Below are 17,622 nucleotides of genomic sequence, written 5' to 3'. Positions count from 1 at the left end.
ATTAGTGATCGAACTACTTTAACCGACGGTTAAAAATAACCCTAGGTTGTGTATATCAATAGAAATAAGCTGGTATGAATGTGTTGAATGCTCAGTAGATTAGAATTATTGTGTGATGATAAATTTCCAGTTTGTTTAGAATGAAGAGATTTTCTATTCCTTCAATATTTTCACATTATTTTTGTACCTCCAAACTTTACTCCACTTAAGTTGTCACCAAAGTTGTTAATAACTTTTCTATTGGATTGAACATGACTTAACATACACATGATGAACATATGTGTTTGTCAAGCTCCGTTCAATCTAATAGAATCTATAAGGATTAAGTTATTAACATTTTGTTTATAACATTGGTGTAAACCCAGCTTTTTTTCAACATAGATATAACTGTTAACCCTGTTGTCAATAATTGCAGTAGCAGAAGTCTTCGGGGTGATTTACAGCATTTGTTTTGGATTTTCGTTTAATAAAAAGAATTTATTCATTAGCATTTGAATAAATGCAATATTTCTCATTAATTTCCATACACAGATGTCTTTCAAAACGTTTCTTCCACAAAATGTTCACTTTGAAATAGATCTTTCACTATGTACTTGAGAAATAGAATATCACTTTTCTTATTTCACAAGAACTGAAGGTTTCTAACTTTTAATTTGAAGAACTAGTTGAATTACTTTCTTAAATTCACTTAAAGCTCAAAATTTACATCTTTGATTAATCCAAAAAAAGTTCAAAATTAACATTTTTACTTCTATATATTATCACTTGAATAATTTCATATGTTTCAAAATTGAAATACATACATATTCTGCTTAAGTGAGGCCCACGTTATAATGGCAGTGTTTGATTAGCAATGGTATTGCTATCCTTGTCTATCATTCAACAAAGCGGATAGCGCTATCTCTTTCTCGCTTTGCTCTGTTGCCAGATCGTATTTTAACAATGTAGAATAATTAATTAATTAACATAATAATATATCATCTTAATTATGAAATCATTGAAAAATATAATTTCTTGCTTAATAAAATATAATTGATTATTTTAAACGAGAATGAACAGTTGATATGACATCAATAAACCTGTATCAGCTACCGTATATAGAAGGCATTGACAAGACAGAGGATCAGCTACGTTTTTCTCCTATCTTTCTCCACTGCCATTATAAAGTGGACCTCACTATAGATCCTCTTCAAACTGTGAGCATTGGTTAGATAATAATTTGTCAGTTGCAGAACAGCCGGTTAAATTTTAACCGTAATTTATTCCACGAGAACCAATCAGAGAAGCCGTCTTTTCAAAAATGCCTTCTCTGATTGGTTCTAGTGGAATTAATTACGGTTAAAATTTAACTGGCTGTTGTGCAAGCTAATAGTTTAAAGTGTAGCTAGTATTGGATGTTTTCTACAAAAAAAATTGATTAACAATTTGAAAAATTGCGGGAGCGTTTCTACATAGTTGAAGAGTGTGTAAGTGTAATATTAGTGTTAAGTAATGAGTAATTGATAATTATTTGTTAATATTATAGATGTTTCTTTCTTTCTCATATTATGAAACTTAATACTATCACTTGTACAAGAATAATTAGAGAAGAAAAAAGTATGAAAATTAATTGGTGTGTTCTGTTTTGTGTTTATATCCTAAATCAAAATAGTATTCTAAGTCCCTTTGCACACTGGGCCACTATGGAAGCGCTTCCACGGAAGCGCCACCACGTGGTAGCATTGTCCCTTATCTGTCACTGCACACTGGGCCACTATGGAAGCGCTTCCACGGAAGCGCCACCACATGGTAGCATTGTCTTATCTGTCACTGCACACTGGGCCACCATGGAAGCGCTTCCACGGAAGCGCCACCACATGGTAGCATTGTCTCTTATCTGTCACTGCACACTGGGCCACCATGGAAGCGCTTCTACGGAAGCGCCACCTAGTGGTAGCATTGTCTCTTATCTGTCACTGCACACTGGGCCACCATGGAAGCGCTTCCACGGAAGCGCCACCACGTGGTAGCATTGTCTCTTATCCGTCACTGCACTGCACACTGGGCCACCATGGAAGCGCTTCCACGGAAGCGCCACCACGTGGTAGCATTGTCTCTTATCTGTCACTGCACACTAGAGTCACCAGCCGAGCTTTCAGGAGAGTGGTGGCTCGAGCCGCCGATTTTGTGTCGCCACCAGACTGTCGCGCCACCACGTCATACACCATTGAGTACCTATTATCAGTCTGTCATTGTACACTACTAGAGCCACCAGCTACCACAAAATCATCTCCAGTTCAGTTTCAATTCAAATCAAGTTCAGTACAGTCGTCTGTTGAAGTCGTCGTAATGATTAGTGAACAATTTGATACTTTTGGCCGTCTACTACTACATACGCATATGTCTACTCATATCTGAGCTACGGAACCATTTTCTGGGGAAATTCTGTTGATAGTGATAAAATTTTTATAATGCAGAAAAAAATAGTAAAAGAGTTATTTGTGGATTGAGATCAAGAGATTCTTGCAAAGCATTCTTTAAAAACCTAAACATTCCAACGCTGCCATCTATTTTTATCTGTCAATTGTTGGTTTCTGTTAAACAGAATTTAGATAAATTTCAATTCTGCACAGATAATCACGGGTATAATACAAGTTATAGTAGTCTCATTGCTTTTCCAGTACATAGGCACACAGCTCTAGGAAAAACTCCATTCTACTCTGGAATACGTTATTTTAATAAATTACCTGCAGCCATCAGAAATCTAGATTCAATAAACAAATTCAACCTAACAGTCAGAAAAATGCTATAGTGAGGTGCACGTTATAATGGCAGTATTCGATAAACATTGGTGTTGCTATCCTTGTATATCATTCCACAAAGCAGATAGCGAATGTATCAAATCATAGTGTTGTGTATCAAGTTGAGATGATACTGTATCATATTGTGGTGATACTGTATCATATTGTGTTGATACTGGCCATACCGCTATCATTTCCTAGCGTTGCCTCATCATTTTTCAATGACATATTGATTAACGAAATATTTGATTTCAATGATAAAAATGCATTATTCAATCATTGAATAATTAGTGTCTGTATGATGGAAAGAATATGAATGATTATTATTTTTAAAGGAGTACAAACCGTTGATATTACATATGATATACTGGTATCAGCTACCATCTGTAGAAAGCAATGACAAGGCAGAGAAATGGCAATGCTGTTTTCCTATCAAAAAACTATATTAATTGAAAGTTATATTTATAAATTGGAAGACCAATGATCGATTATATTTTACTAATACATCGGAGGTAGAATATCGATATATCATAGTTATATCGATATATCATATATCGAGAGTTATCCATAGGGATTGGGACAAAATATTTTGCTCTTTTGCTGGTATTGTCCATTTACATATATATTTTAATAATATTGTTTTTCAGAATTTTAAATTGAAAATTAAATAATTATATTATTTCAACTGAAATGGATTTAGAAGTAAGTACGGTAGCCAACTTCATATGGTAATAGTAGTTGTATAAAAATCAAGAACTAAGTCTGACTAACATAACCTGTAAAACCAATTAATTTCTCATATTTTTTGAAAGAGTTTCAATGAAGTTTACTTAATATATTTTCATAATAAATTTATAGCCTATAATGTATTAAAATAAATATTCTACAGTAGCCTTCTAATAACAGAACAAATATTATTTATGACTGGCAGGTAGCCTAATAATCCATGATTTGGCCTGGGGAAAATTTTGTATTTTGAAATACAATCTCCTTTATCCAGGAATCATTAAAATATTAAATAATCATTTTTTATTTTGTCAAAATTAAGTTAATGTCTTTATTAATTTTAAAAGATTTCAGGGAAAGAACGAGTTAGGCTAGATTTGTCTCAAATTCAATTCAATTTTCTTTCCATCCATGACCAGTCTTTAGTCTTTACACTGGATAGATTTCGTCAAAAGAAATTAAAAAACACAACCGTTCATAAAATTTACACAAACTATCGAGATGGCATGTCAAAGAGACAAATAAAACGAGTGATCTCCTCTTCACTCAAGGAATAGAGTGGAAGTTTGAGGAGTTTATGTCGAAGCACATTTTTAAATTGTTTATCTTCCAATTCACGGAGACACAATGGGAGCCTGTTGAATATTTTTAGGGTGCAAATTGGAAAACTGTTGTGTGATTTGGCCAATCGCGATTGTGGCAGGTCCACATCATCAAGTCTTCTAGTAAAATAATAATGAGCCTGGCCTCTCACTTGAAATTTATGTAGCTGTCCTTTTAGAGCCGGTTTCCAAGCTTGGGATTTAGCTAAGTCCTAAACTTTAAACAGCTGGAGTCAGAAAATTGGCTTTCCAAAACGGGGCATAGTCACAGCTTTTATAACAGTAGTTGAAGTTTTTATTTTCTCATTTCTATAATTGGAAACGTTTTTCCTTGACAAAATTAGACATTCCTAAATAATTCAAAGTTCTCGCGATTTTCTCGTAAACGGCTCCAACGATTTTGATCAAATTTATACCTAAAATAGTCATTGATAAGCTCTATCAACTGCCACAAGTCCCATATCTGTAAAAATTTCAGGAGCTCCGCCCCATCTATGCAAAGTTTGATTTTAGATTCCCAATTATCAGGCTTTAGATACAATTTAAACAAAAAAATTCAAGTGGAAAAGATTGAGCATGAAAATCTCTTCAATTAATGTTCAGTAACATTTTCACCTAAAATTGAAAATAAGCTCGAAATTCGAGAAAATGTTATTATTTCAATTACAAACTGTTGATTCTATTAAATCATTCACTATGAAGAGATAGCAAACTTCGTGTGTCTCCAGCCTTATTGTCCTATCACCAGCTGGCTTGGATCTTTGAATAGTAGACTTGAGATACACGGGAACACCAGCGTCAGGTGATCAATTTTCATAACGGCAAGGAAAGTTGTGTGAGTGCGCCACACCAGATTTTTGTATAATATGAATGTATTTTGCAAACTTGAAGTCAAGTTTACAAGAACAGAAACTTGAATCCACAAGACCCTTCTTCAAGATTTGTAAATGTTGAACATGTTTTTTAAATTGTCTATTTTACACCAATGTTGAAAAAACTTGAATTCCAGTGAAGTTGACCAATGTTAATCCCACTTCAGAGATACACAATCAAAGGCTAACATTCAATTCTTCCTGAAATTTATATCATTCATTCATTGAAAATTCATTTATGGAATTAAAGCTCATCAAATATGTTATGAGATATGAAATAGTGGTAACCTATTTGTCCAAATACTCCACCACATGTGACCAACTTAGCCACTGACTTGTTTACAGGGAGAAGAGTGAGGAAGCCACAGTGGATTCAGTCCAGTCCAGATGCAGCCAGACTACTTGGATGGTCAAGGTCAAGACAACTCAAGGTCAACATCGAGGACCAGACATGGACAACTGTGATTGGCCAATCCATGGAGCAGATCAACATCAAGACACCATTGAAGATAAGCATCACATCCAACTCAATGTGGACAATCAAAGTGTATACTTGGACCACAATTACTCCAAACATCCCATTGAAATAATTCGGATCAAACCAGAGGAACTAATTGAAGAAGATGAGGAAGAAGAAGAAGAAGAACAACAACAACAATGTGGAGTAGAAATTGGAGTGAGAAGTGGAGAAATAAAGCAAGAGAGTGACACCTGTCTGCAGATTGAAAGCATCTATTCTCTCTCCTCACATAGACTGGATTCTGACCCCTCTGTTATTGAACAAATAAAATTTGGAACTGGGGAAATTAAGGAAGAAGAACACATATCTTTTGAAACAGATCATTCAGATACATTGATGCAGATTGAAGATATTTCTTGTGATGTAGTATCTGAGAATTATGAAAGTGGAAGTGTATCATCTGGACTACATATACCATACTTTGAGGAACGAAAATGTTCAAGCTCTCATGTGTCTGTTGACACAACTCCTGGAAACACTATGATGAAAGATTCTGAAGAAGTTTGCAATGAGATGGACTTACTAATCGAAAATGCAAGGAAGAATGTGATTGATGCAGCGAGTTACAGAGATTCAACAAAGTGTCAGTTGTGTGGTGAATCATTCAGCAACACTAGAGAATTGAATCTTCATTGCAGAATACACACATCTGGAAAACATGCTTGCAAATTCTGTGACTACAAAACAACAGGGAAATCACAACTCATCTCTCATCTAAGGACACACACAGGTGAAAGACCCTTCAGCTGTGATTTGTGTAACTACAAAGCAACACAGTGGGTATAATTGCCTGAATAATGTATGTGTGTTTGAATGGCGAGGCGGCTGTGTGGTGTGTGCTGTGGTAGCACTGTGCTGTCGCTGTCCTTGGCTATAATATATAATTAATAATTTGCTCATTGTGCTTTGTTGCACCTCTGCTCACTATAGCAGCCCAGTCACTGTTACCAACTTCATTTTGATTTTGCTGCACTGTTGCTCCATATAACCTACTAAGTATTTTGCGTTGCCATGTTGCAAATCTGGAGTGCAGAAGAATTTTTCCCGCACTACAGCGGAAAAGTGATTCTTTGCGTTCTGTAATCAGTGCAGCAATGGCCAACAATGGTCAACGTAACTGTAGAAAAACGTTTTTCCTTTACGAAATTAGACATTCCTAAATAATTCAAAATAGCTGTAACTTTACACTATTTTCTCTTTATTTTATTTTGTGTTCAATTTTCTTGTTTTTTGAAATTTAATTCAAACGTGACTATGAGACAATGACTGCGACTACGTTTTGGAAAACAAATTTTCTGACTTCAGCTGTTTAAAGTCTAGGACTTGGCTGAATCCCGAGCTCGGAAACCGGCCCTAAATCTAGTCTTTAAAAATTGATTAAACTATTGACACAATAGTTTATTTATGCGGCACATTTTTAATGTAGGTTTCACTAAAAAATAATGCAATTTCAATACATCTTACAAAAATTAAGAGTTACTTACTCTAGGACCGGTTTACTAGCTCAGGATTTGGCTAAGTCCTAAACTTTAAACAGCTGGAGTCAGAAAATTGGCTTTCCAAAACAGGGCATAGTCGCAGCTTTTATAACAGTAGTTGAAGTTTTTATTTTCTCATTTCTATAATTGGAAACGTTTTTCCTTGACGAAATTAGACATTCCTAAATAATTCAAAATAGCTGAAACTTTACACTATTTTCTCTTTATTTTATTTTGTGTTCAATTTTCTTGTTTTTCGAAATTTAATTCAAACGTGACTATGACAATGACTGCGACTATGCCCCGTTTCGGAATGCCAATTTTCTGACTCCAGCTGTTTAAAGTCTAGAACTTAGCCAAATCCCGAGCTCGGAAACCGGCCCTAGTAAATAAAGTAAATTCGTATGGCTTTTGTTGGTGGGGAGTCCCTTGCGGGAAGGTCCCACCGCCTGAATATATAATTTAAGCCGTCAATGGGCCTTACGACTGTCATACTTCAGCCGGGACCGACAGTTTAACGTGCCCATCCGATAACACGGGAGTGATCTGGTTAAAAAACTTCTGGTATTGAGAGGGTTTGAACCCGGGATCTCTATGCTGCTACGCAGGCACTCTATCCACTAGACCACGGATCGCTCCATAGGGCCGGACCGGCCCTAAATCTAGTCTTTAAAAATTGATTAAACTATTGACACAATAGTTTATTTATGCGGCACATTTTTAATGTAGGTTTCACTAAAAAATAATGCAATTTCAATACATCTTACAAAAATTAAGAGTTACTTACTCTAGGACCGGTTTACTAGCTCAGGATTTGGCTAAGTCCTAAACTTTAAACAGCTGGAGTCAGAAAATTGGCTTTCCAATACAGGACATAGTCGCAGCTTTTATAACAGTAGTTGAAGTTTTTATTTTCTCATTTCTATAATTGGAAACATTTTTCCTTGACGAAATTAGACATTCCTAAATAATTCAAAATAGCTGAAACTTTACACTATTTTCTCTTTATTTTATTTTGTGTTCAATTTTCCTGTTTTTCGAAATTTAATTCAAACATGACTATGAGACAATGACTGCGACTACGTTTTGGAAAACAAATTTTCTGACTTCAGCTGTTTAAAGTCTAGGACTTGGCTGAATCCCGGGCTCGGAAACCGGCCCTCAGAAGCACAAACAAGGTAAGCAACCAAATTATGACAGGGACTCACTTGAAAGCACTGTTTGGTTGGGTTTCTTTTGTAGTATTAACTTTAAATAACAAATTGAATAAATTTGCTTTCAATTATAAAATGAAAAGTGATTGATTAATAAGAACACAAAGATACCTATAACCATAACTATTTTCAAATTCTGTAGCTTAATTATGTGGAGTTGCTAGTTGATCAGTTCATTAGTGATAATTAATCAATCATGTAGCCTATTTCCTATTTAATGCATGTATAAGCCAATTCCTCCCTTTATAATATCACAGTTAAGGTTATGGCTATTTGAAGGATTCATCTGCAAACTTTACAGTAGTGTTTCAGGCTCTACCTGATAATAATCATGTTGAAAGACAAAAACAGAAGCACTTGGTTTAAAGTTAATAAAGTCAAGATTAAACCATCTTTGAAGAAAGCAAACCTTCAAGAAGGATCTACATTAGTCCAGTTACTTGAATTCAAATTTTTACTCTCCTTGCCCTATTACCATAGATAGGTAAGGAAAGTATTGCTTTCCAAAAAAATTGAGGTACCCCAATTTCTAAATTTCTATACATTTCAAGGTACCTCCTGAGTCCAAAAAAGTGGGTTTTGGGTATTGGTCTGTATGTGTGTGTGTGTATGAGTGTATGTGCATCTGTGTACACGATATTTCTCCCAATTAACGGAATGACTTGAAATTTGGAACTTAAGGTCCTTACAATATAAGGATCCGACATGCACAATTTTGATCTAATGCAATTTAAGATGGTGGTTGAAATGGTGAAAATATTGCCAAAAACAGGGGTTTTCGCGATTTTCTCATAAACGGCTCCAACAATTTTGATCAAATTTATACCTAAAATTAATAGTCATTGATAAGCTCTATCAACTGCCACAAGTCCCATATCTGTAAAAATTTCAGGAGCTCCGCCCCATCTATGCAAAGTTTGATTTTAGATTCCCAATTATCAGGCTTTGGATACAATTTAAACAAAAAAATTCAAGTGGAAAAGATTGAGCATGAAAATCTCTTCAATTAATGTTCAGTAACATTTTCACCTAAAATGGAAAATAAGCTCGAAATTCGAGAAAATGTTATTATTTCAATTACAAACTGTTGGCAACTGTTGATTCTATTAAATCATTCACTATGAAGAGATAGCAAACTTCGTGTGTCTCCAGCCTTATTGTCCTATCACCAGCTGGCTTGGATCTTTGAATAGTAGACTTGAGATACACGGGAACACCAGCGTCAGGTGATCAATTTTCATAACGGCAAGGAAAGTTGTGTGAGTGCGCCACACCAGATTTTTGTATAATATGAATGTATTTTGCAAACTTGAAGTCAAGTTTACAAGAACAGAAACTTGAATCCACAAGACCCTTCTTCAAGATTTGTAAATGTTGAACATGTTTTTTAAATTGCCTATTTTACACCAATGTTGAAAAAACTTGAATTCCAGTGAAGTTGACCAATGTTAATCCCACTTCAGAGATACACAATCAAAGGCTAACATTCAATTCTTCCTGAAATTTATATCATTCATTCATTGAAAATTCATTTATGGAATTAAAGCTCATCAAATCTGTTATGAGATATGAAATAGTGGTAACCTATTTGTCCAAATACTCCACCACATGTGACCAACTTAGCCACTGACTTGTTTACAGGGAGAAGAGTGAGGAAGCCACAGTGGATTCAGTCCAGTCCAGATGCAGCCAGACTACTTGGATGGTCAAGGTCAAGACAACTCAAGGTCAATGCCCCATTCACAACATCGAGGACCAGACATGGACAACTGTGATTGGCCAATCCATGAACCAGATCAACATCAAGACACCATTGAAGATAAGCATCACATCCAACTCAATGTGGACAATCAAAGTGTATACTTGGACCACAATTACTCCAAACATCCCATTGAAATAATTCTCATCAATCATCTAAGGACACACACAGGTGAAAGACCCTTCAGCTGTGATTTGTGTGACTACAAAGCAACACAGAAATCAATTCTCATCAATCATCTAAGGACACACACGGGAGAAAGACCCTTCAGCTGTGATTTGTGTGATTACAAAGCAACACAGAAATCATTTCTCATCAATCATCTAAGGACACACACAGGAGAAAGACCCTTCAGCTGTGATTTGTGTGACTACAAAGCAACACGGAAATCACATCTCATAGCTCATCTAAGGACACACACAGGAGAGAGACCCTTCAGCTGTGATTTATGTAAATACAAAGCAACACAGAAATCAATTCTCATCAATCATCTAAGGACACACACGGGAGAAAGACCCTTCAGCTGTGATTTGTGTGACTACAAAGCAACACAGAAATCACTTCTCATCAATCATCTAAGGACACACACAGGAGAAAGACCCTTCATCTGTGATTTGTGTGATTACAAAGCAACACAGAAATCAATTCTCATCAATCATCTAAGGACACACACAGGTGAAAGACCCTTCAGCTGTGATTTATGTGACTACAAAGCAACACAGAAATCAGGTCTTATCATGCATTTAAGGTCACACAAAGGAGAAAGACCCTTCATCTGTGATTTGTGTGACTACAAAGCAACACGGAAATCCCATCTCATCACTCATCTAAGGACACACACAGGTGAAAGACCCTTCAGCTGTGATTTGTGTGACTACAAAGCAACACGGAAATCACATCTCATCACTCATCTAAGGACACACACAGGTGAAAGACCCTTCAGCTGTGATTTGTGTGACTACAAAGCAACACGGAAATCACATCTCATAGCTCATCTAAGGACACACACAGGAGAAAGACCCTTCAGCTGTGATTTGTGTGACTACAAAGCAACACAGAAATCAGATCTCATCACTCATCTAAGGACACACACAGGTGAAAGACCCTTCAGCTGTGATTTGTGTGATTACAAAGCAACACAGAAATCAAATCTTATCAGACATTTAATGTCACACACAGGTGAAAGACCCTTCAGCTGTGATTTATGTGACTACAAAGCAACACGGAAATCCCATCTCATCACTCATCTAAGGACACACACAGGAGAAAGACCCTTCAGCTGTGATTTATGTGACTACAAAGCAACACAGAAATCAATTCTCATCAATCATCTAAGGACACACACAGGAGAGAGACCCTTCAGCTGTGAATTCTGTAACTACAAAACAAAATGGAAATCACAACTCATCTCTCATCTAAGGACACACACAGGAGAAAGACCCTTCAGCTGTGATTTATGTGACTACAAAGCAACACAGAAATCAATTCTCATCAATCATCTAAGGACACACACAGGAGAGAGACCCTTCAGCTGTGATTTATGTAAATACAAAGCAACACAGAAATCAGGTCTTATCATGCATTTAAGGTCACACAAAGGAGAAAGACCCTTCAGCTGTGATTTATGTGACTACAAAGCAACACAGAAATCAGATCTCATCAAACATCTAAGGAAACACACAGGAGAGAGACCCTTCAGCTGTAATTTGTGTAACTACAAAGCAAAACGGAAATCACAACTCATCCTTCATCTAAGGACACACACAGGAGAAAGACCCTTCAGCTGTGATTTATGTGACTACAAAGCAAAACTAAAATCAAATCTCATCCGGCATCTAAGGACACACACAGGTGGAAGACCCTCCAGCTGTGACTTCTGTGATTACAAAACAACACGAAATTCACTTCTCATCAATCATCTAAGGACACACACAGGTGAAAGACCCTTCAGCTGTGATTTGTGTAACTACAAAGCAAAATGGAAATCACAACTCATCTCTCATCTAAGGACACACACGGGAGAAAGACCATTCAGATGTGATTTGTGTGATTACAAAGCAATACGGAAATCAACTCTTAGTAGACATCTAGAGGCACACCCTGGATGAGGCCCTTCAGCTGATGTTTGTGTGAATACAAAGCAATACAGAAATCACATCTCATCACTTATCTAGAGACATAAACAGGAAAAAGATGCTGATAGCACTGCCCCAAGTTCAATAGCACTGCCCCATTTTCCATGTGCCTGTCGCTGGCTACCTCTCTCTTCATGTGCCTGTCATTGGCTACCTCTCTTCATGTGCCTGTCGTTGGCTACCTCTCTTCATGTGCCTGTCGCTGGCTACCTCTCATGTGCCTGTCATTGGCTACCTCTCTTCATGTGCCTGTCGTTGGCTACCTCTCTTCATGTGCCTGTCGCTGGCTACCTCTCATGTGCCTGTCATTGGCTACCTCTCTTCATGTGCCTGCCGTTGGCTACCTCTCTTCATGTGCCTGCCGTTGGCTACCTCTCTTCATGTGCCTGTCGCTGTCTACCTCTCATGTGCCTGTCATTGGCTACCTCTCATGTGCCTGTCATTGGCTACCTCTCTTCATGTGCCTGCCATTGGCTACCTCTCTTCATGTGCCTGCCGTTGGCTACCTCTCTTCATGTGCCTGTCATTGGCTACCTCTCTTCATGTGCCTGTCGCTGGCTACCTCTCTTCATGTGCCTGTCGTTGGCTACCTCTCTTCATGTGCCTGTCGTTTGCTACCTAGACCAGTTATAGAATAGACATGGCTCATTGTATATTCATACTGAAAGTCGATGAAGCCAACATCTACTGCCAAATCCACCCATCTTGACGTCACAACAGTGACGTCACACATCGTAAAGAAATTATAGAAAACTATTTTGAGTTTGTTGTGTAAGTGTTTGTGGTGTTTAACTTACATTGTTGTTATTCAATGCATTGTTGTTAGCTTGGTTGTGATGTCAAGATATGTGGATTTGGCAGTAGATGTTGGCTTCAGAGGCTAGACTTCCCAGCGTGTCTTTTCTATAACTGGTCTAAGGTTGGCTACCTCTCATGTGCCTGTCGCTGGCTACCTCTCTTCATGTGCCTGTCATTGGCACAACATTCTAACTTTGGTATTTAACCCGAAATCTCAACTTTGAGACTGATCTTAAAGATCTTTGATCTCTACTTTTGGAGAGTGAAGCCATCATCAAGCGAACACACTTCTGCTCCATTCAATTTGACATTTTATCTCCTCTCATTGTTTCTTTTCAATTTGAAGATTTTTTTATATTGTTTCTTTTATTCATTTGTGGATGCAATAAATATTAATACAGCATTTTTCAGTTATCAGTGATGATATTGTGAAATATTTTATTTGATTTGGTTCTAAACTTATCTAAATTCCAGGTTTGTAGTTTTTATAGATTTTGGACTAAAGATTGAAGAAAACTTATGAAGTGATAAACATAACCTTCTTTGGACTATTTCTATCAAAATTTGGGAAAGTAACATTTTTTGGTTTTTAAGAATGTTGTTTCTTTTCCAACTATTCATATTTAGTTAAGAATAATACTGTATCTATGAATGTACAAATAAATAATATTGTTCATTCATAGTGGATCCAAGGTATATATAGCTCTACACTCTTTCTTTAACACCACATTCCAGTCTTATTTGCCCACTCACAATATTGTTTTCACTGATAATTATGTATTTGGTTTAACAAGTCCATATGTTATACTGCTTTCACATTTACTTCAGATCTTGCATATTATTATAGAGAAAAGATAGCGCAAGTAGATATCTCATTTTATAGGTTGTTTATGTTCCAAATTTCAAGCCAATTACTGTCGACTACTGTCTATTATTAGTGTGTTGTTGGGGGTGTCAGAGTGTAAGAAGGGCACAGTATGAGAGACTACCAGAGTCGCATTGCTTCACCAAAAACAACTAATAAGACTATCGGCTTCAGTTATACTCACATTTACAAAACATAAACGCCCTACACCATGGCATATCACCACACAATGATACAGTATCAACACAACATGATACAGAATCATCTCAACTTGATACACAACACCATATAATTTGCAAACTTTGAATGAGTTCTACAAAGCATGTGATATCTTCTCATGCTATCGTTTCTCTATGATATTATCAGTATATATCACTGTAGCATCAGCATACCGAATGTTATTCAAACTGTCCCATTGCAAGAAAGAAATGTACATATTCAAATATTTTTATATCGGTTTAACTTCAGTTTAATTAAAGGTCCATTATTTCACAAGTGTTCCTATGTAGTTAAAAATTGAATGAATCAACTCAACTGTTTTCTTCATGTGCCTGTCGTTTGCTACCTAGACCAGTTATAGAATAGACACGGCTCATTGTATATTCATACTGAAAGTCGATGAAGCCAACATCTACTGCCAAATCCACCCATCTTGACGTCACAACAGTGACGTCACACATCGTAAAGAAATTATAGAAAACTATTTTGAGTTTGTTGTGTAAGTGTTTGTGGTGTTTAACTTACATTGTTGTTATTCAATGCATTGTTGTTAGCTTGGTTGTGATGTCAAGATATGTGGATTTGGCAGTAGATGTTGGCTTCAGTGGCTAGACTTCCCAGCGTGTCTTTTCTATAACTGGTCTAAGGTTGGCTACCTCTCATGTGCCTGTCATTGGCACAACATTCTAACTTTGTTATTTAACCCGAAATCTCTACTTTGAGACATATCAAAGATCTTTGATCTCTACTTTCGGAGAGTGAAGCCATCATCAAGCGAACACACTTCTGCTCCATTCAATTCGACATTTTATCTCCTCTGATTGTTTCTTTTCAATTTGAAGATTTTTTTATATTGTTTCTTTTATTCATTTGTGGATGCGATAAATATTAATACAGCAGTTTTCAGTTATCAGTGATGATATTGTGAAATATTTTATTTGATTTGGCTCTAAACTTATCTAAATTCCAGGTTTGTAGTTTTTATAGATTTTGGACTAAAGATTGAAGAAAACTTATGAAGTGATAAACATAACCTTCTTTGGACTATTTCTATCAAAATTTGGGAAAGTAACATTTTTTGGTTTTTAAGAATGTTGTTTCTTTTCCAACTATTCATATTTAGTTAAGAATAATACTGTATCTATGAATGTACAAATAAATAATATTGTTCATTCATAGTGGATCCAAGGTATATATAGCTCTACACTCTTTCTTTAACACCACATTCCAGTCTTATTTGCTCCCTCACACTATTGTTTTCACTGATAATTATCAAGTATTTGGTTTAAGAAGTCCATATGTTTTACTGCTTTCCACAATACTTTCCGTAATGTTGGAGTGATCTAGTGGATAGAGTGCTTGTGTAGCAGCATAGAGATCCCGGGTTCAAATCCTCTCATAACCAAAAGTTTTCTAACCAGTTCACTCCCTTGTTATCGGATGGGCATGTTAATTGTCGGTCCCGGCTGAAGTATGACAGTCGTAAGGCTCATTGATGGCTTAAATTATATATTCAGGCGGTGGGACCTTCCCGTAAGGGACTCCTCACCAACAAAAGCCATACGAATTTACTTTTTTTCCATAATGTTCTTCAGATCTTGCATATTATCCTAGAGAAAAGATAGCGCAAGTAGATATCCCATTGTATAGGTTGTTAATGTTCCAAATTTCAAGCCAATTACTGTTGACTATTGTCTATTATTGGTGTGTTGTTGGGAGTGTAAGAAGGGCACAGTATGAGAGACTACCAGCATCACATAGCTTCACCAAAACAACCACTAGGACTATCGGCTTCAGTTAACACTCACATTTGCAACATAAACGCCCTATACCATGGCATATCACCACACAATGATACAGTATCAACACATCATGATACAGAATCATCTCAACTTGATACACAACACCATATAATTTGCAAACTTTGAATGAGTTCTACAAAGCATGTGATATCTTCTCATGCTATCGTTTCTCTATGATATTATCAGTATATATCACTGTAGCATCAGCATACCGAATGTTATTCAAACTGTCCCATTGCAAGAAAGAAATGTACATATTCAAATATTTTGATATATGTTTAACTTTAGTTTAATAAATTAGAGGTCCATTATTTCACAAGTGTTCCTATGTAGTTAAAAATTGAATGAATCAACTCAACTGTTTTCTTCATGTGCCTCAATTTGTTAGAATAATTATTGTGTAACTTTTTAACTTTTTTCTCCATTTCATCTCAAACTCTGATTGATTGTATTCCTATGGCAAATAAATTGAATTTGAATATTTTTTACTTTAACTTGTAGTGATGGAAAATTGTCACAAAATTTGTCAATCATGCTCAAAACTTTTCCTATTCTAGTTTATACAACACAGTAGGCTACCTACAAAAATATGGGTGTATATTCTATAGAGTATATTGAACAAGGTAAGCTAGTATAAAGCAACTTTTACAGTGACTGTTGTTAAGATAGTAAAGTCTAAAGGTGATGCGTACAGATATACGCGCCGCGAACATGAGCAATTCACTTTTAATCAGCTGATGCCAAGCTTTTTATATCTGTATCTTACCTTTTCTGTAAAATACAGATATAGTCAGCTGATTAAAAGTGAATTGGTCATGTTCGCGGCGCGTATATCTGTACGCACCTTTAGATGTCCTGTCAAGAGATTCTCACCTTTTCTAGTTTTTTTCTTTTTGTAAAAGTAGGTTGGCTGCAATGCGTTGACACCTTACTCCGCCATTGATGCTAGGGAGAGAGAGAGAGAGCTAAGGGATGTTCCTGCAACTGAGACTTGACATAGAATTAGTGCACCCTACCTACTAAATATACCAGATGCTTCGGGGAATGTAATTATTAGAATCTGTAGAAATCTATAAAAACTCTCATTTCAAGTCTGGAGGAATGTTTAAAATCTTTCAATTAAAGTCTGGAAGAATATTTTAAAACTCTCAATTAATGTCTGGAAGAATCTATAAAAAAAACTCAATTTTGAAGAAAAAAGATGATGTTTTTGGAGCAGTGGTCAAGCTGTAACTTACAAATTGCTTCAAATTATTTTTATTTGAAAAATGAAACTTGATTTGAGGGATTGAAGAACATTTCAATTTTTACTTTAGAAAATTTATTCAACTTTCTCTCAATGTGTGGTGGTTATTAGATTTATATTTTCGTATCAAATAATATCAATTCTCAGATTGAAATTTTATCAACTATATGTTGACAAAATCTACTACATTTCCCTATTATGTGCAAAAAAAATAACAATCAACATCTCTACTAGAATTGTTAAAGATGAAATTGCAAAGCTCCTGTTCATTTTTTAAACATCTGGTATATTATCTCTAGATCATCATATCCAACAACGTAGCTTACTAGAACTCTTTAGGCAAAAGAATTCTTGTAGACTATGCTATCAAATAATAGGGATGTTGAAAGATAAATACAAATTAGAAAATACCTGGGAAGAAATATACTCAAGACAAGATTTCAATAGTTTATGAGAAGTAAAATGTGATAGACGTACACTGGAATAATGTATTATCAAATAAATATATACCTAATGCCTCGGGAAATACTTGGGGAATTGACAGATGGGGACATGAATACACTCTTACAATTATCAAAATCTTGTACCTCATTTATTATATAGTTT

The 17,622-nt window shown here is 35.9% G+C and overlaps 1 protein-coding gene across 1 annotated transcript; it reads left to right on the top strand.

The window, feature by feature from the left end:
• The first annotated feature begins 1,899 nt into the window (after positions 1 to 1,899).
• On the top strand, positions 1,900 to 12,091 carry LOC120354300 (zinc finger protein 26-like). The gene is made up of 3 exons (XM_039441214.1): positions 1,900 to 2,210; positions 5,326 to 6,214; positions 11,871 to 12,091. Exons 1-3 carry the CDS (start codon positions 1,900 to 1,902, stop codon positions 12,057 to 12,059), a joined length of 1,389 nt encoding a protein of 462 aa, XP_039297148.1. The 3' UTR covers positions 12,060 to 12,091.
• The last annotated feature ends 5,531 nt before the right edge of the window (positions 12,092 to 17,622 follow it).

This window comes from Nilaparvata lugens, chromosome 14, assembly GCF_014356525.2.
Source record: "Nilaparvata lugens isolate BPH chromosome 14, ASM1435652v1, whole genome shotgun sequence".
NCBI lineage: Eukaryota > Metazoa > Arthropoda > Insecta > Hemiptera > Delphacidae > Nilaparvata > Nilaparvata lugens.
Note: the sequence above shows the minus strand (reverse complement) of the source record. Positions and strands in the feature narration are given on the sequence as shown.